This window comes from Mustela nigripes, chromosome 6 (genome assembly GCF_022355385.1).
Source record: "Mustela nigripes isolate SB6536 chromosome 6, MUSNIG.SB6536, whole genome shotgun sequence".
NCBI lineage: Eukaryota > Metazoa > Chordata > Mammalia > Carnivora > Mustelidae > Mustela > Mustela nigripes.
In genome coordinates this window covers 13832204-13854887 of record NC_081562.1, presented here as the reverse complement: position 1 = coordinate 13854887, position 22684 = coordinate 13832204, and the positions used below count along the sequence as shown (strand labels likewise).

The 22684-nt window shown below is 44.6% G+C and overlaps 1 protein-coding gene across 2 annotated transcripts in view; it reads right to left on the bottom strand.

The window, feature by feature from the left end:
• The window catches only part of SYN3 (synapsin III), a 453479-nt gene that overhangs the window by 387036 nt on the left and 43759 nt on the right, over nt 1–22684 (bottom strand). For both annotated transcript variants that reach the window (XM_059402159.1, XM_059402161.1), the window contains exon 3: nt 11497–11554. In XM_059402159.1, the coding sequence (XP_059258142.1) occupies nt 11497–11554 (58 nt within the window). The remainder of the gene's footprint in view (nt 1–11496; nt 11555–22684) is intronic.

Below are 22684 nucleotides of genomic sequence, written 5' to 3'. Positions count from 1 at the left end.
AGATTCCTTAGACAATCTAATAGATTAGTTTCCAGTTTAGCATAACAGCTAGACAGATTTTTGTGGTGAAGTCATCCTAGTCAATTAAAAGGCATTTTTCCCTGCTGTGAGTTCAGAAGTCCCTTTGGTTTGTTCCAGCTTTCTGGGATGTTTCATAATAGGCTCCACCCTGGGTTAATTAATAACCCTTGATTCCTACTGAAATGCAAAGGCTGAAATCCCGTGTGTAAGCACATCCGGGCAGGGGCTGTTGGCAGAGTGGGGTGAAGCCAGTGGGAGCTCCTCTCATCAGGGAGTGAGCCAGACCCCAAATGGTAGAGATGACAGTAGAGCTGGCAGTAAATGCAAAGTGTGGCCAAGCAAAAGCTGAAAAGGTCAAAGCCGGAGAGGCTGTAATAAAGGGGAGAAGTAGGGAGGAGAGGGCAGAGGAGGGATATAATAAGCAGTGGAAGGCAACCACAAGGCCAGAGATTAGGTAGGTTGGGAGTAAACTGGAATGTGGAGGGAGAAATGGGTGAGGGCAAGTGGCCGGGACAAAGGTGGTGAACAAGAGTAGTTGACAGCGCCTGCTTTATGGGATGCCAGCTCAAACACATGTGGCTCTGGTTCCATCCTCTCTGCTTTTAAGAAAAAAATAGGTCATCTCTTTTCCTTTTCAAATGCAAGCTGCAGGTACAGAATGAACCTAAAGACCATGTAGCAGGGATTTACATATTTTCGCTGGAGAGTGACCAAGCCCTTTCTCTGAACCCAACCACCCCAAGCACAGTACTCAAGGGTAAGATGCATTTTTCACTCAATTCAGGATGGAGTTCCTCTGTTTCAAGTCTCCTGCCACCACTCCCACCCAGCCAGACTTCTAAAGCACTATTAGCCTGTGCAACCTAAAATGAAAACTAAAATGAAAATGATCATATCATTCCACAGCTTAAAAATCTAGCAGGTATGTCCCCACAGCCTCTTTAACATGATTTCCAGCTGCCTGCCTTGCCACACAAAGAGGCTGTTCTCTACCTTCTTTTCCAGCTTTATCTCCCAACCCACACCCCCTCATGCACCCTATACTCTGGTCATTTTCCCCATAAGGGACAAGCTGAGATTAAATCATGCTTTAGCTGGGAGGCCTGATATGCATATCTGCCTGCTTCATAGCCTGATGCAAAGCTAATTCTTTTCCCCAAATCCCCACCAGCATTAACCTCTCTGTGAAACCTTTTCTAAGAATGTCCCAAGTCAAGGGTGGTGATCTCTCTTCTGTATTCACTAGGGTTTGCACAGGTCCCTAATGCATTACAGTCACTGTCCCCAAATGTCTACCTTCCAGCAGGGGGAGAACACTGTGCAAGTGGAAGGTTCTGTCATTAAGGCCAAGAACAGAGCAGGTGCTCAGTAAGCATTTCTTGAAATAAGGAGTGGGTTGAGGTAAGTCAAGTTCTTCTTCTTCTTTTTTTTTAATACACATCCTTCAAGAAATTAAAGAGCTTATTAAGTTCTCATTTAGAACTGCTGCTTAATTTTCAGTGGAGTCTCATTTAGCTCTGATACTATCAGGGGGCAGAGCAGATATTGATGGAGGGATGTGGCAGTGAGGATGGGGAAAATTACCAAACATACTAAGTAGAGGCAATGGCACTATGAGCTGAATTTCCCAGTACAAGAAGATGGACTTGCCCTCATTCTTATGGTTCCTTTCCTCTTGTCTTTGATTAAGGGGCTAATGAGTAGTACAGCCAAACCAGGGAGGTAGGCCATGAAGAAATGTCCACCTGACAAAGCAGTCCCTGTCACATTTAGAATCAGCAGCAGGGTTCATCCAACCACGGTCTCAATATTCCCCCAGTCTTCAAAATGTGGAGCTTGCCTCTGGCCATCAGCTGTGGCTCAGAATTCATCCTAGACACCCTCCAACCCCCACAAGAAGGCCTCTTGCAGGTAAATGTGGAAAACATGGACTTCCTGACTCATTAACTCATTAAGATTAACTTGCTTGCTACCAAAACCATCAGAAGGCTTCTTCTTCTTCTTCTTTTTTAGATTTTATTTATTTATTTGACAGACAGAGATTACAAGTAGGTGGAGAGGCAGGCAGACAGGGGAGGAAGCAGGCTCCCTGCTGAGCAGAGAGCCCAATGCGGGGCTCGATCCCAGGACCCTGGGATCATGACCTGAGCCAAAGGCAGAGGCTTTAACCCACTGAGCCACCCAGGTGCCCCGACTAATGGCTTCTTAAATAGGGAAGATAAAAGATAACATTGGCAGGTGGAGAGATACAGTAGGAAAACTGGTGACACGGGAGATGGGAGTCTGGAGTCTCTACATTGGTGTGTTACGTGCTCTGAACCTCAGCAGTTAAACAAGCAGGTTGGATTAGATGATTTCTAAGTTCCCTTTCTAGCCCCACCGTGCCATGATTGTACCAAACATTCACTCAACAGACACTTATTGAACACCTTGACCAGGACCTGTGCTATCAGCTGTCAAGGAAGAAGTTTGCACAAGATGCCAGCTGAATGCCATATGTATGGGGAGATATGACTGGATATATATGTAAATGATAAAAACACACACATAAGCAGGAATGTTTTATATTTCTTATCCTCCCCCCAACTATAATACAGCATAAGCATGGATTATATCCTTTCCATTTCTGAATAATCCCTGAGACTGACACCCAGAAATTACTCACATGACATGTGTTTAGCAATGTAAAGGAGACTGTAAAACGAGTTAGTAACACTTAATGAGCGCTTTCTATATGCTAGGCTCTGCTTTGAGTACCTCGCACGCAGTGATTTACTGCATTTGTGCAACTCTGTAGGTACATCTTGTGATTACTATTATCACTATTATTAATTTCATCTTATATTTGAAGACACTGAAGTACAGAGAAGTCAAGTTACTTGCTCAAGGTCACTTAGGGAGTGGCAGAGCTGGGACTCAGACCCAGGTAGTCTGGCTCCAGAGTTAGAGCTCTTATAGTCTTCATGTCGTATGAAGTGTACAACTACACTTAGAAACAAATAGTAAACATTTACTCCTGGAGGAAAACAAAGAACAAACAGAATTATTAATAGAAGGACTATCCAGCAATAAGCCAGAAACATCAAATGATGAGTTAGAGCCACCAGGATTAGTAAATAAAGGAGTCTTTTGCTAGAAGGACATCTCATAAAAAATTATAATTTATCTAGTAGATCAAAAGAGTAAGGTGAATAGGAAGGGACGGTGGTATTATGTGCTTGAGGAACCTAAGCCAAGAAGGGAAATGCAAAAAAGCCCGATGAAGACAAATTCAAGACCCAACATATACTCTGAGAGATCTACTTTGGTTAAGCAGGCCCCTGGCATCGGCTGGACCTAGGTTCAGATCCCAGCGGCATCACATTCTTACCAGCTGTGTGACCCTGGCTGGGCAATTTATTTAAGATCTCTGAGCCTCAGCTTCCTCAGCAACAGGCATTTTCGGGATGAGTCAAGGCACAGGAAGCACTTAACATGGCACCCAGCATACAGAAAATGTTCAAAGTTAATCACCATCACCATTACTATTGTTTCTCCATTTCTCTGTTGTCTTAAATTGGTGAGCCTAAAGACAGAGCCAGGATGGTGCTAAACTCACTCACATTAAAAATGCCATGGTTAAGAAGAGACACACTTGCTCCTCTAATGAGTTATGTTTCAGTTAATACGCCCTAGTGTCCCACCTGCTTTTTTCATTCCCCGAGCTGGTTCTTAGATTTGAAAAGAAAAAGGCCTCCTTGGAGACCTGCACGCTTTTAAAAATAATACAAAACAGAACGTCTGAGGTCAGGGTAAGCCAAGCCAAACAAATAAATCTTGCAGGATTTTGTTAACAAAACAAGGCTTAGTGGATCAGAGCGGGTAGAGTTCTGCCGGACTCAGCCCTGCAGAGAAACGCCAAGCTCTGGTGAATTTCAAACACAAGGAGGTCAAATAGGAAGAGCAAATTATGGAGCACTTCAGAATTCAGCATCAGTGCTTGAGCCGAAACCAGGAGAACGTTATGTGCATTGTAGATACCAGAACCCATGGGTCAATTACAGCCCTAGAAATCCACACCAGAAGAGTCTTATAGATAGATCATCTATACAACCTCTGTGGAGGGTGATCTGGCAATATCTATCGGAATTATAAGTGTATATTTATAATGGGAGGTGTACTCTGAGATAGACATCAGTCTGTGGGAGGTTCATCAGGGAGCAGTCCGGGAATCACCACTGCCGGATATGAAGAAAAAGGAAGGATGCAGCATTGGGTAGAAGGAGAAGTTGGGCTTCACTGCCATCTCAGCAAAGGCCTCTGTCAACTCCACAAAGAGCTCTGGAGCTGGGATGGCCCTTCAGAGTTGTCCCAAATTAGGGTAAATGAGCAAGGTCTTTGTACCACCAGTAACTGAATGTAGCTGCCACCAGGTAACTCAGATGCTGGTTCATGCAAGGCAGCTGTCCTCACCAGAGGCACTTTCAGAAGAGGGCTGACAGCTGAGGGTTGGCTTCTGGTAGCAATGCCAGCAGCTAGGGGAAGTCCTTTATTCCTCCAGGTGTATTATAATACTCAAGGCATGTGAAGCTCTTGGAACCAGTGGTTCTTTTTCTAGGAAGGAATCCTATGGATATGCTAACAAACATTTGCAATGACATAGCTTTGGCATTAATTGTAATAATAAAATTATGGAATATAAATTACTAGATATCCATATGACGGCATTCCAAGCAACCACTAACAAGAATGAGGCAGCTCTGCATGTATTCTCATGGAATAAACAACCAGTACGTTAAGTGAGAAGTCAGGGTGCAGAACAGTACAGATAAGTAGAAGGGTATGAAGCTAAAGGGTCGGACTGTGCTACACAATGTCTATGGCCCCTCAGACCCACATCCATTCTTCTCTCTTGTACTGTGGGGGCTGAAAGCCTAAATCTAATGTTTCCCAGATTCTTTTGCCACATGCATACCCACTTAATTTCTACAAATGGGAGCCACTTATGCAAGAGCTGAAGTCAGGAAGGAGGTAGCAATTGTTCTGCTTCCGGAGGCAGCTACTGACAGCCTCAGCGGCTACAATGAGTTGGTGGCAATTCCCACAGATCAGTGGGAGTGCGGACTTGTGGTTCTCCATTGGCCATGGTAGTAGTGACAACAGCAACAGGGAACATAGGGCTGCTGTGGTCTGGGTAGTTACATTTTCCCTTTTGAACCATTGTAATCAATCCTCCTATTAAATCTTCTGAAATACCTACTGGTTTGTTTTTTGAAGCAACTACCATTTATGAAAAACAAAGGAAAACATACATACATGTATATTTGATCATTGCATTTAAAATCTCTCTGTAAAGTTGCCCAAGGAATTAGTGATAATTGTTAAATGAATTGGTTAATGGATGGCTAAAGAAAATTGGTAAGTTGGGGAAAGGTTGGAGGTAGACTTTTCATCAGATATCATTTTTTACCTTTTCAATTTTTGGCTATTTGTGTATATTACCTTTACCCCAAAAATAAATAAAAGAGAAAAATAATAAAGGTTATCTCTGATAAGGTACCTAAATTTTCTGTGAAATATTCGCCACATTCGCCACCCAGTTTGTGCTGGAACTCCCCATCTACCTAAGGGGCATGGGCCATTCATCATTACTCAGTAGTGCTTCATAGTATGTTCATACCAAGTTGAAATCCATGTTCTTACAGGATAGTACTATTAGCCTGAACTGAACTCTAACTCCAATGAGGCAATCTGGGGTGGTTTTTCAGCACACCTGCACATGAATCCTTTATCACTCATTTCAGAGAAGGTATGGAACCTTTCTCAGCTTCATTTTCTTTTTCTGCCAAATGGCGAGCATTGTAATGTCCATCTCAAAGGTTGTGGGGAGGCTGAAATAAGATTATGCACATGAAGGGACTTAACCAACACATCTGGTTATTGCTCTTGATATCTGCACCACTGGAAGAAAAATGCACTAGATATAATAGGAGGGATCTGAAATCAGATTGCCTGCGTTCAAAGACAAGTTCCTGCCAATTATAAATTGGGCAACCTTGGGAAAGCCACTTACTACCCCTGAGTCTCAGATTCTATAAAATGGAGGCAATGCTGGTGCTCATCCCAACAATGAAAAACGGTCACCCAAGCATTCAGGTGGTAGACACTCTGCAGTGAGTAGATGCGATCTTAGGAAAGACCTCTGTCTCTGGACTAAATATCTCCATTTCCTTAACCTGATCCCCTTGGCTCACAGATGTCAGATTCCACTGACTCCTATCACTCTCCTCACGGGGCATTTCATGGAGTACCCCTTGTGGTGTGACACCAAAACTGGATCTGTCACTAGAGTCTGACCGGTATAAGTACGTGTGTGTGTGTAAGATATGTGTGTGCATGTGCATGTGTGTGTGTACACACATGTGTTTATGCAGCATCACCTTCCTGGATTCTAAATGCTGTTCTTTAATAATGTAGCCTGAAGAGGCATCAGGTTTTGGGGGAGAGTAGCAACCATAACTGTAGTTTATTGAGCACCTAATATATGTGCCAGAAACCTTGGTAAGCATATAATTACTCTGACTCATATAATTCATACAATAACTCTAGGAGGTAGAAATTATTATCTTCATTTTTCATGAGGAAAATGCATAGAAATGTTATAAGTAGAAGGTTAAGACTAAAAAACGTGGTAGAGCTGAGATCCATCTCCAGTCCCTCCTACTCTGAAGCTACAATCTTAATCTCCACACTAGCCTTCCTCCACAAAAATTAAGAATTTGTTCAAATCTTAGATCTTTTCTTTCCCCATGTGATTTTAATTAGCTAAGGCTCCCTAATCTTGCTGCTCTTCAGCTCAGTTTTTCCATAGGGCCTTATATTATATTCCATTTGATTGTTTCAGATTTAATGTAGCATACTGTATCTCTCATTCAGCTTCAAGTCATCAGCAAACATAATTTGACAAGTCTCTATTAAGGAAAAGAATAAAGTCAAGGGCTCTGCCATTACATGTATTTCTCTCAAGGTATATTTCTATCAAATAATCATTTCCTAGGGGGTAATGTTCAACCTGTTACCGATCTATCGATCTGAATTAACATCCAACTTTCATTTCTCTATCTTCTTAGCAACTATTTCTTGAAATACCACATGGTCTTTATGGTCAATAGACTATCTACAGCAAAGATCCATTCCAAGAAATGCTGACATATAAAGAACTGTGAATGGAAGGCTAAAGTGGGTATGCAAAATGTATACATCATGGTCTTGAGTGTTTAAACTATTTTATATTTAAATTGAATTAGTGAACATATATGACATCATTAGTTTCAGATGTAGAGTTCAGTAATTCATCAGTTCATCAGTTACACCTAACACCCAGTGCTTATCACATCATGTTCCCTCCTTAATGCTTGTCACCCAATTAATCCACCCCCCCTCAAATCCCTTCCAGCAACCCTCAGTTTGTTTCCTACGGTGAAGAGTCTCTCATGGTTTGTCTCCCTCTCTGATCTCTTCCCATTCAATTGTACTATTAGGTATTTACCCCGATGTACCCCAATGTTTACCAGCAGTGTCCATAACATGGAAAGAGTGTTTAAACTATTATAAGAGAAAAATCCCACCTTTGCTTTCCTAAGACATGTGAGTTGAAGAAACAAATAAAGAGCAGAAGATGAATAGCATTTGAATCACGAAAGCCTTTCCTGGGATCCACACATCTACCTAACTCCATCCCAACTCCAGTGTCACAGGAAGGCAGGACTCAAAGGGAGCCACTGGCATTCATATGTGAACCTGTGACTTGTCCAGCTTCCTTCATTGGTGTCAAGAGCAGATTCTTTACCTTCTCTTGTCTTTCTCTCCATCTGCTAGAGCAAGACACTGTCATTGCTTATGCCTTGGTACCTCTATTATCACTGAGGAAAGACTGACCATTGTAATTGCAGCCTTTTTTATGAGAGAGGAAAGAAGCCGCCCAAGGCTCTGTCCCACCAAGTCCTAGTCTGCTCCTCTTTCAGAACTGAGTCTATTTGAGATTAAGCCATTCATCAAACTCATTGTTTAGTCCCACAGAGGGGTGACTTGTACCTGTGGAGAAAAAAAACTTTTGCCCTAAATATAAATAGAGGAGAGTTTGTCACGCCAACCACCCTGGCCAGAACGTCTCAGACCCTTCAAGGACACTGCTGTGAGGCCCCACAGAGCCAACAGGGCATTTGGGTAATGGAATGCAACATGATGCAGTCCCTACCCCCCTCACCTCCCCAGTCTCCCCCAGGGTTTCAGGATTCCTGGCTCTACAACAGCTGAGGCAAGCAGTTTTTGAACTTGGGGGGAAGAGGGTGGAGAGAAGGGTGAGGCTTCCTCTAGGCCAACCACAACTAATTCATTTGCTCTGTCCAGCAAAACCCAGACAGCGCAATTATCTGGTTAATTTGGCCCTTAGTTGGGAGACAAACTTCCAAAATGTGAGACCAGCTCAGACTAAACAGTGGCTTCCATCCTAAGACTTTTCCTAAGTGTGAGAGAATACATATGAGATTCCTGGGGGGGCTGCTTATGTGACCCGCCCATTCATCCAGATGGGAAAAGGCAAACAATTCAGGCTCTAAGATAGGTTTAGGAAGGCATGTCTTTCAGGGAAAAAGGCCCAAATAACCTGCTATTTGGTCTCCTGGCTAATTTGCCTTCTGGCTTCTATGGAGGGGGATGGCTGGAAATCAGGATGACTCTAAATTAGCCAATGTTTTCCAGCATGATTGCAGGCTTCATAGATTGGCTGAGTGTCCCCAGAGCCTCTGCATGAGTTACTCTTAGGGCAATTACCAATGATGCTCCTACTCATGGATTTTATATCCATAAGTTGGACAAGGGGCATCATTGAGATAAATGGGTAAAATTAAAACATGGCTCTGGAATTTTCACAAATGGGATGAGATAGGGCTAGCTAAACTGGTAACTGAGCATTTGCCAGATGGCTTATGGAAAAACCAGATTTTTGAGGGGGATTAAGAAGCAGTGATTTATCTCCCTTGGAAACTGACAAGCAGTCTGGAATCTGTGGAAACTATCAGTTATTCATTCTGCAAGTATTTCTTTAGTTCTAGTATGTGCCAGGCCCTGCGCTACTTAACAAAGTGAGATCCAAATAGCCATGGTCCCCATGCTCATGCAAATAATCCCACCCCTATATATATGGGTGAGGGCTAAGAAGGAAAAGTTCAGTGTTATGATAGGGAACAACCAGGTTAGCTGATTTGATTTAGATCAAGGTGTAAGAGGAGGAGTCTTTGAGGAAGGGATTTAAAAGCTAACAATTTGGGGCGCACCTGGGTAGCTCAGTGGGTTAAGCCTCTGCCTTCAGCTCAGGTCATGGTCTCAGGGTCCTGGGATCGAGCCCCGCATGGGGCTCTCTGCTCTGCGGGGAGCCTGCTTTCCCCCAGTCTCTCTCTGCGTGCCTCTCTGCCTATTTGTGATCTCTGTCTGTCAAATAAACAAATAAAATCTTTACCAAAAAAAAAAGAAAGATCATTCCAGCTCTAGTAGTAAAAATAAATTGGAAGATTGGAAGTGGGTAAAAAGGATAGAGTTAGAGGGCTATTGATAAGAAAGACTGGGTGAGAGCTAATGCTGGTTCAGCCAAGGATCTAGGCAATAAGGATGGAGAGAAGTGGATGGACTGGAGACATGGGATGTGGAGTCAACAGGTTCTGGTAGTTGAATGGGTATAGTGGTGGAGGGAGGAGAGTCACCGGGGAGCCTGTGCAGGTTTCTCGCTAACATGGAAGATTAAGGGGGTGGTGCTCTTTATTGAGAGAGAGAACATGGGAGGACAAACAGATTGGGGCTAGAAGAAGATGATGTGTCCTATTTTGGACTCAACCAAATTGGATTCCCACCATTCCCTACCCTATACTTCCAGCCTTCTTAACTTTGCCTACAATGCTTCCATCTCTACTCTTCACGCTGCCACATTCACTTGTTGAAATCCTATCCATCTGTCAAGATGCCCTTCAAATACTACCTCCTCCTTGGAGCCATTCTCACTCTCTCAATTAGTGATGGCCTCTGCTGCCCTTAGCACTAAGTCTGGAGCTCTCTTTCCTGGACTCCACCTGTACTGAGGTTCTATGAAGACTTATCTTGCCTCCCTTCCTAGACCACAAACTTTTTGGGACAGAGCCTCTACTTCTATATCCTCCTTCCCCACATGTTAATGAGCTAGCATAGTAGACATTTGACAAATATTTATTAAGTGAACAAAAATAACCTACTCTTTGCCATGGAAGGAAAACCAGTAGACATTGGACTGACTTGAAAGCCACAGATCAAACTGAAATTCAAGCTTAAGGTGTTTTAATACTACGCCAACTCAAATTGGATGCTCAGAAAGGCTTTCTGTTCCTCCAACACACCAAATTCAAAGAATGCTGAGAAAGTCACACCCTCTATTTTCTTACTGAACTTTTTTGAGTTCATCTTATAGTAGGGACCTCGTCTATCTTATTAACTCTTTGTCTTTGATGATGATGATGATGATGATAAATGAGTAATATTTCCTAAGTGCCTGGTATGTACCAGGTGCTGTTTCAAGTACTTGGAGACTAACTCATTTGATCCTCATAATCACCACATGAAATTCATGCTATTAATACCTAGTTGTATAGATGAAGAAACCGAGCTGCAAAGGGCTTAGTACTGCTCAAAGTCACACAGTTAGTAAGGAGTGGCTCTGGGATTCCGACCTAAAGTCTGGCTCCAGAGCCCAAGATTTGATGTGCTCTCCTAAGGCTGAGCTCCATGCTTGGTATTTAGTAGGCCCCAACAAGTATTCACTGAATGAATGGGAGGAGCCCTAGATCTGGAGATCACAAGTTCTAGCCCTCATTTTGCCACTGACTTCCTATGTAGCATTTAGCAAGTTCATGTTTCTTTCCCCATAAATTGAGGTGCCTAGCTGTTGATATTAGCAGTAACAGCAAGAGCCAGTATTTGTAATTCTAGTCTCATTTGGTGTTTTAAATAATTTAATCCCAACCACAATACATGGGAATTGAAGCACAGAGTAATTGACTCACCTGCCCCATACCTATTAAATGAGAGAGCCAGGATTCAAACCCACTGTGGTGCCTAGCCCAAGTAGTTCCAAGGAGATGCCTTGGGGGCCATAAGGGGAATGGGGAGAAGGTAGAACAGGATGGAACAGATAGATTTTTGAGCTCCCCTTGCCCATTTCATCAGTTCTCTTTTCTCTACTTGTCTTTTTTTTTGTAAAATGGGTTCCTACTTGAGATTTCCTTTGAAGAAAGGTTCTGCTGCTAAAACAAAAACATTATGCTAAATAATTCTGGAATTTAGTAAAACTCCCAGGCATAAGCCAGGATTTTCTGGTAATCTCAGCTCACAGCAGCCACATAAGATGAGGACCAAGGTTGCTCCAGCTATGGAAAATATCAGGGTGATAGCATCAAAGACCCAGCTCCAACCTACCTGCTCTACTCGGATCTCAATCTCTCCATTCACCTTCTTTCCATGAAAATACTTGGTCCTGTGAAAGAAAGGAAGAGAGCTACTGAGTAAGGGTGCAGACTGCTTTATTTTTTTCTTTCTTCTCCCAAAGGTCTTACCCCTAGAGGTGCATGTCAGACACATTTGTAACTTCATGCTCTCTCCTCCCACCTTGACTTCTGATTCTCTCATTATTTTATGCATTGTGGGCAAGAGGTGAAAGAATACTGGATGGGAAGATTGGAGACTCAGGTTCTGGTTCTGCCAAGCGGCTCGACCTCCCTGTCTCAATTTTATTATCTGTAAGGAAGATATTAATACCTCATGACATATTTCTAAGGGTTATTTTAGGGACCAAATGACATAAAGAATCTTACGTATATAAATAATGCAGAATTGCCTATTTTTAGTATTTATAGTTATACTCTATATACTTAATAAATTATCTATCCATCCACTCGTTCCTCCATTTGTCCATCTGTCCAAGGAAGCAGCCCTCATCTATCCCTTTATCCATCCATCCATCCTTCCTTCATCTTTCCTCTATACCCTTATTTCTGTCTTCTCAGTAATGACATCTCATCTACCCATTGTTCAAGGCAGAAACACAGACCTCATTCTTGTCATCTCTTTCTCTCTTCCTGTCCCCACTGATTCTACATTCTAATTATTTCCCAAATCCATCCAGTAGCCAGTTCTTCTGTATAAGCACTCTAATCTTGACCCCCTTACCTCTCTTCACATATTCTTTTTTTACTCTTCTTCCATAGTACTTATTACATATAATTAGTTATAATCAGTAACTGCGTTTAATGCCTGTGTCTCACTAAACTATAACACAGCTCCTTGAAGTAAGGAACAAATACTCCTAACACCTACCAGAGCACTTAACACACAGTAGGAGTTCAATTAACACTTGTTGAATGAATAAATGAGTGAAGATAGAGATGGGAAAAAACCCACTTGTTGAGTATTTACTCTGTGCCAGAAACTGCTGTAGGCTTTAACCCATACAGCCTTTCTCATTTAATGCTTCCAACCACCACCATGAAGAAGGCATTATTATTTCCATCCTATTAAAAAAAAAAAAAAAAAAAAAAAAAAGACAAAACTGAAACCCAGAGAGACGAAATATTTTCCCTAAGGGACTTAAATCCTGGCCTTCTAATTCCACGTCTATGTTTTTGCTCAACCCTGAAAAATAGTAGCAAATGTTGGGGTACTCTAGGTTTAGATGTCCTCCCACATACAAGGCAAATGTAACAAAAGCTTCCATTTGCCCTTTTGGATTTGGGTATGAAGAAACAGTTCTCAGTCACTTGCTATAAACTGAGCACTGTGTTAAGCATTTACATAAACCTTCCTGGGTTAGAGATGGCTCTTTGTTCCAATACCCATTCTCCTCTTTGCCACAGTTAAGAGAGCTTACAGATTGGTATACACACACACACACACAAACACACACACACAAACACACACACACACAGGAAGATCCCAACTCTCCATTCAGTTAGGTGTGGCTATTTGATTGAGTTCTAATCAATAATTTGTAAGTAGTACATCCAAGAATACTCTTAGTTTCTTCTTCCATTCTTCTTCCTGGAATATCCATGTTGTTACCTGTTTTCTCAACCTGCCATTTATGAAAGAAGGAGTATTTTCTACAAATTCTCTGACCAAGCTTCAGTCTGTCTGCTTTCAAAAAGTCTCTATGTACACTTCTCTGATGCCAGTGGAGTTCGTCTCTTTCCAAGACTGTCCAAATCACTGACTGGTAGCTCTAACATTAACTCTACTTTTTCTTACAACGTCGACAGGCTTAGCTGTCAACTAAACAAAACTTTAGTGGGATAGGAGATGTTATTGTGACTTGAAAGTTCTGCTTCTTCTTCCAGGCATGGTGTTTGACAAAATGTGTGTGCAGTGAGGCTCATGCAAAGGGGACCTTTCCACAGTGTGAATTTTACCACAAACCTTTAAATGTAGTGTCAGCAAACTACAGATACTGGGATAAGTCCACTTCTAATATTTGTGGGGCTTGGGGAAAAAGAGCAAATGGAGGCCTATTTACATATCTAATATTTATAATATTTATATCACATATCTAATATTTATAATTGATAAATAAATCCAGCAAACATTAAAATAAAACACGTTTGTCTTCCTTCCTCAACAAGTACAACTTCATAATGGCCTGGAAGGATCAGAATGTAGACTTCTTGGAATTTTTAGAGTTCTACCCAGAATAAGGCAACATGGGGATTGCCATGTCTTGGTCCCTACAGTCTTCCCTAATTCTCCTTCTACCCTTCTCTCTTTCCTGCACTTCCCAGGATTCTTGTGCAGGCTCATGGATTGCCTAGCCCATGATCCATGCTTCATTTCTTCACTCATGCCCCCACCAACAGTTCTGCCTTGGCAATGACTTAGGAGGATGGACGGGGAACCGGCATACACAGGGCATGAACTGGGCCAGGGTCCCTTTGGGCAGGGAATTCTAGGGTTCTGTGTATCCATTGCATGGTCTAAGGGTACAGTTTGCAAGGTCATGGTGCAGGGACCTCCTTTGCTATGAGAAGGGGTACAGCTAGTAAGGGCTGGAGTCAGATTTAGGGCAAGGTTCCCTCTAGTTTAGGTTTAAAAGAGATACTAGATGGGCCTGGGACTTCAGAAGGGTAACTAATGAGAACAATCACTGGTACACTGGAAAAAGTGTGGCTTGGGCAAAATTGGAGCTCTACAACTCACTCACCACATGTTCTAAGCCAACATGCTTCTAGGTCATGGTTTTCTCATTTGTCAAGGGTGATAACATCTACAGCCAAGGCTATAGGGATAAATTCACCTGATCCTCTATGCAACAAGACAGCAGAGTGTAGTAGACTCAGGGCAACCACAGAGATGCAATCCCAGCGCTACCACTCACTGTAACCTTGGTTAACTTACTCAACCTCCATGTGTTTCAGTTTCCATATTTGGGAAGTTGGTTTGATACTAGTAACTAACTCACAGGATTTTGTAAAGATTAACCAAGATAAGATGTATAAAGTATTCAGAAAAGTTCCTGCACATAGTTAGCTCCAAAGTATATAACCCAGGGCCTAAAACAGAATCAACAATAAAGAACTACTGACTGTTTTCTCTGTGCCTGTGGGTATCATGTGGTTGGGATCCACAAATAAAACATAATCTTGCCTTCATGGAGGTTACAAAACAGAAATGTGATTCACTTCACTTTGATCTGTTCCACCAGTTCAATGAGTGATGGGTGTTGATAATAATAATAAACAGACGCTGTTGGTATATAAGGCCTGCATGTATCTTCACATCCCTCCTCCTATTTGACCCTAATGTCAACCCTGAGAGTAGGTAGGGTGGGGATCAGTCCCTACATATTCCAGATGGAGAAGTCCTTGTTCAAAGACACATTAAATCTCTAAGGGGCACCGGTGATTTAGATCTTGAACTTAAATTTGGGGATTCAGTTCAGACCCTCCTTGTCTTTCATGATTTGGATCCAGCTAACCTTGACCCATTTCTCCTCTGGTTTTCTGCCCACGTCACAGAAACAGGCAACTTCCTGCGATTCTCTAGCCTGGTGGTACACTTCATGCCTCTGAGCCTTTGCACAGGCTGTTCTCTCTGCTTAGGATGGCTTCTTGCTCTTCTCTGCCTGGCTGGCGCCTCCAAGATCTTCATTCACGTCCTCTATCAAGTTTTCCTTGAAAGTGCTCACCCCCACCCCACCAGTGAGGCCAGGTTAGGTGTTCCTCCTTGGGGTTCTCACAGCATCCTATACTAACAACTATTAAAACACCTATCACTCCCTGTTGTAACCACACGGTATTTGTCTCTACCTTGACCGCATACACCCAGTTTGAGAGCTCCTGGAAACCTGAAACTGTGTTTCAGTGCTCACGGAGTCCAGTATCTGGCACCAAGTGCCAGGGAACAAGGCACGTTTAATAAGTGTTTGGTCACTGGATAAATGAGTCACTTCTTCTAGGGATAAGCCCTGCGTATCCTGTCCTCAAGACACTTTACTGTCATCTACTGGTACACCGTTGTAGTACACTTAAAAATCTCCACTGATTACAATGTGGGGTCCTGGTACAGTGTCCAACCTGAATGACGGGTAGCCCTCAACTCGATTCTAACCAGAACGCAGAACACATTACACTACACCAATACCACCCAAGCAGCTCTGGCCTTCACAAGGCCTCACCTTCCCAGGAGAAACACTTGTTTTGCCCATCTCTGGAATGTTTACTGCAAAGCCTGGCAGATGGACTCCGGCTGAAGCTGAGGGTCAGGCAGTCCATCCCCCTGCCTGGCTGGGAGTCAGAAGTCTGTCTCCTGACAGGCCACACAGACTGCTGCCTCCTTGCCGGGGGCTCATTCAGGCTTGAGCTGCCTCTGAACAGTCCTGTCTGGCAGAGGGAAGGGTAGGGATGGTCTGGAATTTTAGATGCCTTGGGGGCTGGGGTTGCCGCCTTTGTAATTGCCTGGCTGTTTGACCTCAGGCAAAATGGAGGGCCTCACTGTGCCTGAAGGCTGTCTCCCTAATGCAGACCTCTTCCCAATGCCCTAATATGTTTATTCCTATAATGAGCTCCCTGAATATCCCAGCCAATCACTCAGGGCCTTGGCCTTGGGAAGGGGGTGGGGAAAACTCTTGATTCCAGGAAGCTTCCTTCTCTGTGGGTGGTCTCGTATTTTACTGCCACATCAGAGGCACCAGGAAGGAGAATATTATAAAACCAGCGCTGCCTGGGGTGGGAAATCCCAAGTTTGGGGAGGCGGGATGAGAGAGATTTATGAGGAGCGGGTACTGAGTTCTTTCATGGCGACAGCAGGGGCAGAAGGAAGAGGAGAATTAGCGCAAACAGGATCCACCTGTGTCCAAGCGGCACTCTCCTAATAAAAGTGTCTGGGATGTAGAGTCAATGTGGCTGGGCTTTGGCTATGCCTTTCCCAGGCAGGAGGGGTCAGGAAGGTTCTGTCTCAGGCATAGCCCTCTTCCCACAGGTGGCCCCTGTAGGGGGAAGGAGGGCAGGGATGCAGGAATCTGGCCCCTGGGGAAGGGAGTCTTGTGTTTCTGATGCAACATATCCGCTGCTTATTTGTGGCCTGGACTTTAGCAGGGTGAGATGGAGTATGGACCATGCAGGAAACCATGCTCAAGGCTTCCCCAGTCAGTAAGATGAGGAGAGTCAAATGGCACCTTGGCTAGAGGGAGGTGTGACAAAAGCAGGACCTTTGAACACAAAGGTCCAATTCGGAGATCCGTTCTAGCTCCATTATTTACTCAAAAATACAGCTAACCTGCCTGGCCCCTTCCCAATGCCAGAGGGGATCTTCCAAGGAAGGTGCAGCGTCTCCATCCCACCTTGCAATTAGGGAACTCCAGTGAGTCAGGCAGGGGAGGGACCCTTTGAGGGTGGCCAGGCCCCTTGCACCCATATGGGGATCTGTGGAGGTAAGGAACTAGAGCCCCAAGCCACAGGATGTGACAAATGTCCCTTCCTTGGCTTCTGACGGCAACAGCAAAGATTTTCATGGGTAGGTCTGGTCACCATTCACAACTATCTACTGAGCCTCCCAGGGACCAGGGACCCCACCAGCCGTAAGGGGAAAAGGCTGACATGCTGCCTGTTTTGGGGAAGCTCGTGCTCCCAGAAAAGTCAGAAAACTGACCAGGTGAAAAAGAACTGGTCAGTACTGAGAATAAAATGCACAAAAGGATAGGGGATAAGATGTGAGGAGCAGGGGAGATCTCACTCAGGCTGTCACGGAAGGCTTCTTCAGAAGAAGCCGAATACATATTTACTGATCATCCACTTTGTGCCAGGGCCTGCAGCCTCTAAGTAGTTCTTGGCTTCTGGGGGGCTTACCACCTAACAGGAAGGAGAGACTCTATGTATGACCATGTATAGACCATGACTACACAGGGCATTAGCCCAAAGATCCAGCTCAGCCCATCTCTGGGGCAAGGGTCACTCCCTGGGGAGTGGTCCAGTTCATCCATCCATGTATCCGATATCTGGGGCCTCTTCTTTGCCAGGGTCAAGGGCTACCAAGATGAATGTGAGAGGGTCTGGATGTGTATGTGTGAAAGGCACAGACAAGGGCAAATGAGTTGGGCAGGTACTGGGGGTGCTCAGGGAGGGGATGAATTCTGCTGGGGCATATTCTAATTGTGTGGGGAAAATGAGCAATAGGCATAGAGCAGAAGACCCAGATTTGAGCTGGCAGCTGGGGCACCTGCTATATGATTCTGGACAAACCCTTGCCTCATCATCTGTAGAACAGGGACAGGAAGACTACCCACAGGGTTAGTATGAGGCTTAAGTGAGGATGCAGATTTGGAAGACTCTGGGAACCTGCCAAAAACGTGCTAGTAAGTGTGCTGCTCACTGGTGGGCTGCAAAGGTGGAACTTCTCCTCTCCAGGTAAAGTGGTCGATGGGCATTGCCAGCATCAGAGACAGACTCGGGTTCTGTCCAGCTCTGCTATTTATTTCCTAGTGCTGCTTCAGGCACACATCAACCTTCCCACGCCCATTTCATTTGTAAGTGCTCAGGAATGCTATCTCTGACACATTCTGACATATGGCAGGTGTTTAATGCTCATCTCTTTCCCTCCTGATCTTCACCAGGATGGGGAGAGGGCTGAGGTCTGTTGGGTATGTCCCTGGGGAACTGACCTGTCATTTCCTCTCTCTAAGAGGAGGAAGGGGCAACATCTTCCTTGCTCTAAAAGGAACTCCTGCTTCATGAAGTCTAGCATAATGGAAACCTGCCTGGACAACTCTCTGGGATCTCCCCTTCCTCCCCAGTACAGGTCTTTAGGGCAAACAAAGTCATCCGCCACCCACTCACCATTAACAGCAGAAATCAGGTTAGAATGTCATCTCAGTCCTTATCCCTCTCATTGCCAAAGACACTACACTGTGTCACCCTCATTCCTAAGGATATCTGAAAGTCCACAATCTTTATTACACAAAGAGAGTTTGTTAACATTTAGAAGGCTAAGCCATCCCCTCACCAAACATACATTTACTGAGCATCCTCTAAGAGCCCATCTGGGGAAATGCCCATGGGAAAGGCAATACACTGAAAAGGTAATTCATACCAAGCTGCAAATGACTAATATCTATCATTCCAGAAAAGGGATTTAAATGGTATAAGGAGGATGAGAAGAGCACATGAGAATATTAAGTGTTTGATTTAGAAAGGGGGTGTGGGGCCTCTCAAGGTATAAAGAACGGGGAACAGAAGGAAAAGGCTGAGAAGAGTTCTTTTCTACCCATCCTTCCCTCCTCTTCCTCCCTCCATCCATCCATCCACCCACCTATCCAAGGTTCACTATGGACCCAGGACTGTGCTAGACCCTAGGTATTGCACTAACCAAAACAACCCTCCTGCCATCATGCTGCATACAATCTAGCTGGAGACAGACTCAGAAGAATATTTATCTTGCATATTTATCCTGACTCATGTCTTCTTTAAATCAGAAGTTACTGACTGGTAAACTTCATGAAGTCCACAGTCTTATTTTGGACTTAAATTGTATGCTTACAATTTTAAAATAGAAAATTCATATAAAAATTCAGATTTCTGACTGCCCTTGAAAAATCAATGACTTGGCAACACCAGCCCCTTTTTCTTGCATGGTAACAACTGGGTGAGTGAACTGCAGCAGCTGCCTTTGGAGGGGACGCCAGTTCTCACGCCCAACACAGTCCCCAATTTTCTGTCTTGCTGAAGCTGAAACCAAGTGGCAGATAACCATTTGCCATAAAGCATGTGTTGTTGTTTTCCTTGCAGCAGGGAAATATTTCTCTATGGTTGTGCCTTTTCCTACCACCTGCCCCTTCACTCACCGACCTTCTTGTCTCCTATAAGCAGCTGTACATGCAACCCCTAATTTAACTAAGTCCATTCTGAAGATGGCAATTAGCTCAATGAAAATCTTCAAGAAACCTGTACTCTTACCCTTCCTGCAGACCAAGGGTGGGAGGTCAGGAAAATGGACACAAAGCACCATCCTCTCTCTTGCCATCACAGACAGCCTCCCTCCTGCCAAGGGAACACATCCTAGGCAGGCTTCCACAGGCCCCAGGAGAGGAGACGTTCTGTAATGAGGCTGGCATCTTCCCAGTGACCTGCCTCCCCCAGGGCAAGGCTGTAACCAGGCTGGATGAAGTCTGTAGACTCCAGTGCTGAAACGGCTATTGCTAAGAAAGCCATGGCATCTGAAGGACTCCACTGAAAAGGTCATTCAGAGAACCAGGGCAAGAAAACCATGCTTTGGAGGAAGAGGGGAGACTCACAAGGTGAACAGTTGAGATCTTTGGAGAAAAGTAAGACAAGGTCAGAGAAAGGACTGAGACATAAAGTCACAGAGGAAAGAACACAAAGCTTTAGGCTCAAGACTCCTATAAGGGCTTATAGGCCAACCCCTTTACAGTCAGGCCTCTTCTGTAACTTTCTTCCCAAATGGCCGCCCAGTTATGCCTGAACGCCTGCAAATGATGGGGAGCTCACACTGTCACTAAGCAGCCCAACTGATCTCTGGATGGATCTTCGCCATTCCATATATTGAGCTGAGATAGATCTCTAGTGTAGGTGGCCCTACTGTTCCCAGCTCTACCAGTTGGAAGCCACATGAAAGAAGTCCTCTAACTCAATGGTTTCTAAACTTGGCTCATCATCATTTAAAAAAAAAATACAGTTTCCCAGCTCCATTGATTTAGCAGTTCTAAGGGTACATTGCACTGTGGCCTGTCTTGCACCCATCTGAACATCCAGCAACACCACCTCCATCTGCATTTGTACTGAAGGAATCAAGCAGTTCTGTGGTACACAGTCTTGGGAGTGTCCCAGAACACACTGTGGAACCAGCCAGATTTGTTCTTCACCAGGAATTTGATTTGAGAGCAGAGAGGCACATGGCTGGGGGAAACAGGAGCTGACTTCTCTAGAGAAGGCTGACCATAAGTCCCAGCCTCCTAGAGCCCAGAAGAGCCCTGGGTCTTGGTCTTTCTAAGACCTGGGTTTTCATATCTCCTTTTGATTCTGTGAGCCTCCCACATTCCAATACACACCCATTTTGACTAAGTCAGCCAAGGTCTATTTCTTTTTCTTTCAAACAAAGAACTCTAACTATTACAGAAGGTGTAGAGTGGTGCCTGGGAATCTGAATGTCATTCTGATAGAAACCGTATTTTGGGGAATGTGATCTTAGTCCCATCATCATTTGACTTAAGAAGAAACTGAGGCCCAGAGAGAACAGTGGCTCCACTATGATCGCATAGCATCAATAGAGAAGGGAGTAATCTGGAAGAAACAGCATCTATCAGATTTCTCCCCACATTCCCTTCAGCTCAAAGACATTTCCCCCAGATTTTCTAGCCAGTTTCAGAGGGTGAAGACTCTACCAGGCAAGAGACAGCTCTTCACTGTTTTCCCCCTCCCTCTCTCTCTCCCTGAAAGAGCTGGGTAGGAAACAGCAGGAGCACCAGGCCTCAGGATTGGACAGCAGGAAGACCTCACGGAGAGAGGTCAGCACTTGAAAAATTCCTCAAGTCAAAGGGCTTGGGGCTTGGGTGCCACACAAGGCCCTCACTGTGTGCGCACATTGTCTCCCTGATAAAAGGGGCCGGGCCTGGGAAAACGGAGCCTGTCTCCAGGCGACTAGGCAGGCTGCTGGGGAATGCCCAAGGCCCTTCCCCCTCCCCCAGGGCCAGGGCCAGGGCGGCAAGGGGGAGGGGCAGGATTGCAGGGCAGGTGCCCAGAGTGGGAGGGATGAGTCCAGAAGTCCAGAGCCACTCTAGGTGGTGCTGGATGGCCTGTGTGAACTGGTGAATAAAGTGAGGAGGAAGGTGACATTAGACCTTTCCTTTCTTCCTCTCCCTTCCATCCCTGCATGTCCCCACTAGCAAGAGCCAGGGCCTGCCTTGTTCAAGGAGACGTTTAGTGATAAAGGAAGTGGTGGGGAGAGATGTAAGGATTCTGTTTCCCAGAGCCACCTGTCTTCAACAGAGAGGTACGTGTCTCTGCTGTGAGCCCCACAAGCAAGTCTAGGAGGAGGGGACCAACCCAGGCCTCCATCTTCTCATCCTCACAGTAGAGTGCCTGCCAGCTTACCAGCATCCAGACACCCCTCCTCCAGGGCTCCTGGAAGACAGCCCTTGAGCCTATCCAGCTGAACTGAGAAGTATGCCAAGTGGCTTCCTTCCCCCTGGCTTCCAGCACCATTATATTCATCAGCAATTAGTAATTGCAATTAATTGTTAATACAGTTACCATTTCAGTGCCTGTTATGACAAGCTAAGCCCTGTATCAGCCCCACCTGTGCCATCATCTCTAATCTTTGCAATGACCTTTCACAAAAGATATACTATAGCCCTGCTTCATAGCTAAAGAATGTGAAGTTCAGAGGTCAGACTTCCCAAGGTCATGTAAGTGAGAGGGACAAGAGATCTAGGCAGTCTGCCTTGGGACTGTCTACTAGTTTTGCTCCCTCCCTGCTGCTGACTGACAATCCTCAGTCATTGTTATAGGTGGGGAAAGCTGCTCTCTGAGAATGGGGTTAGTTGGGGGGCCTGCTTTGGTTCTCCAACCAGAAAGCAAGGAAGTACAAAGGGTAGCCTCTCACTGGGCCCATATTAGCAGGACTGAGATGTTGGCAACTGTTTCTCATTGTCATCCCCCATAAGCAGGTTATCTAGATAAAATACAGGTTATCCAGTTAAATTTGAATTTTGGGTAAATAACCAAAAATTCTATACATATAAGTGTCTATTTATGGTATAAGTCTATACCAAATATTGCAAGAGATAAATAGATTCATTATTTATCTAAGTATTAACTGAGGGTCTTGTATTTTTATTTGTTGAATATAGTCATCCTACCCCAAAGCCACTGCTGGTGATGCCAGCTCTGAGTTCAAATACCCCCCCTGTAGGTGGCACAGTGGTCCCCATGGGGCCAATTAGGCCCACTGCAAGGCTTGAAGGAGCCTGCCAAGATGCCCTGCAGTCCTCATGTCTTCAGTCAAAGCAGCCTGAAGCAGTTCAGCCCAAGTGGAGCCTGAAGCCTTTGAGCTACCAGCTGAACAACAAGGGGGAGCCTTGGGCAAAGCCTGGACATCAGGTACTCTTGAA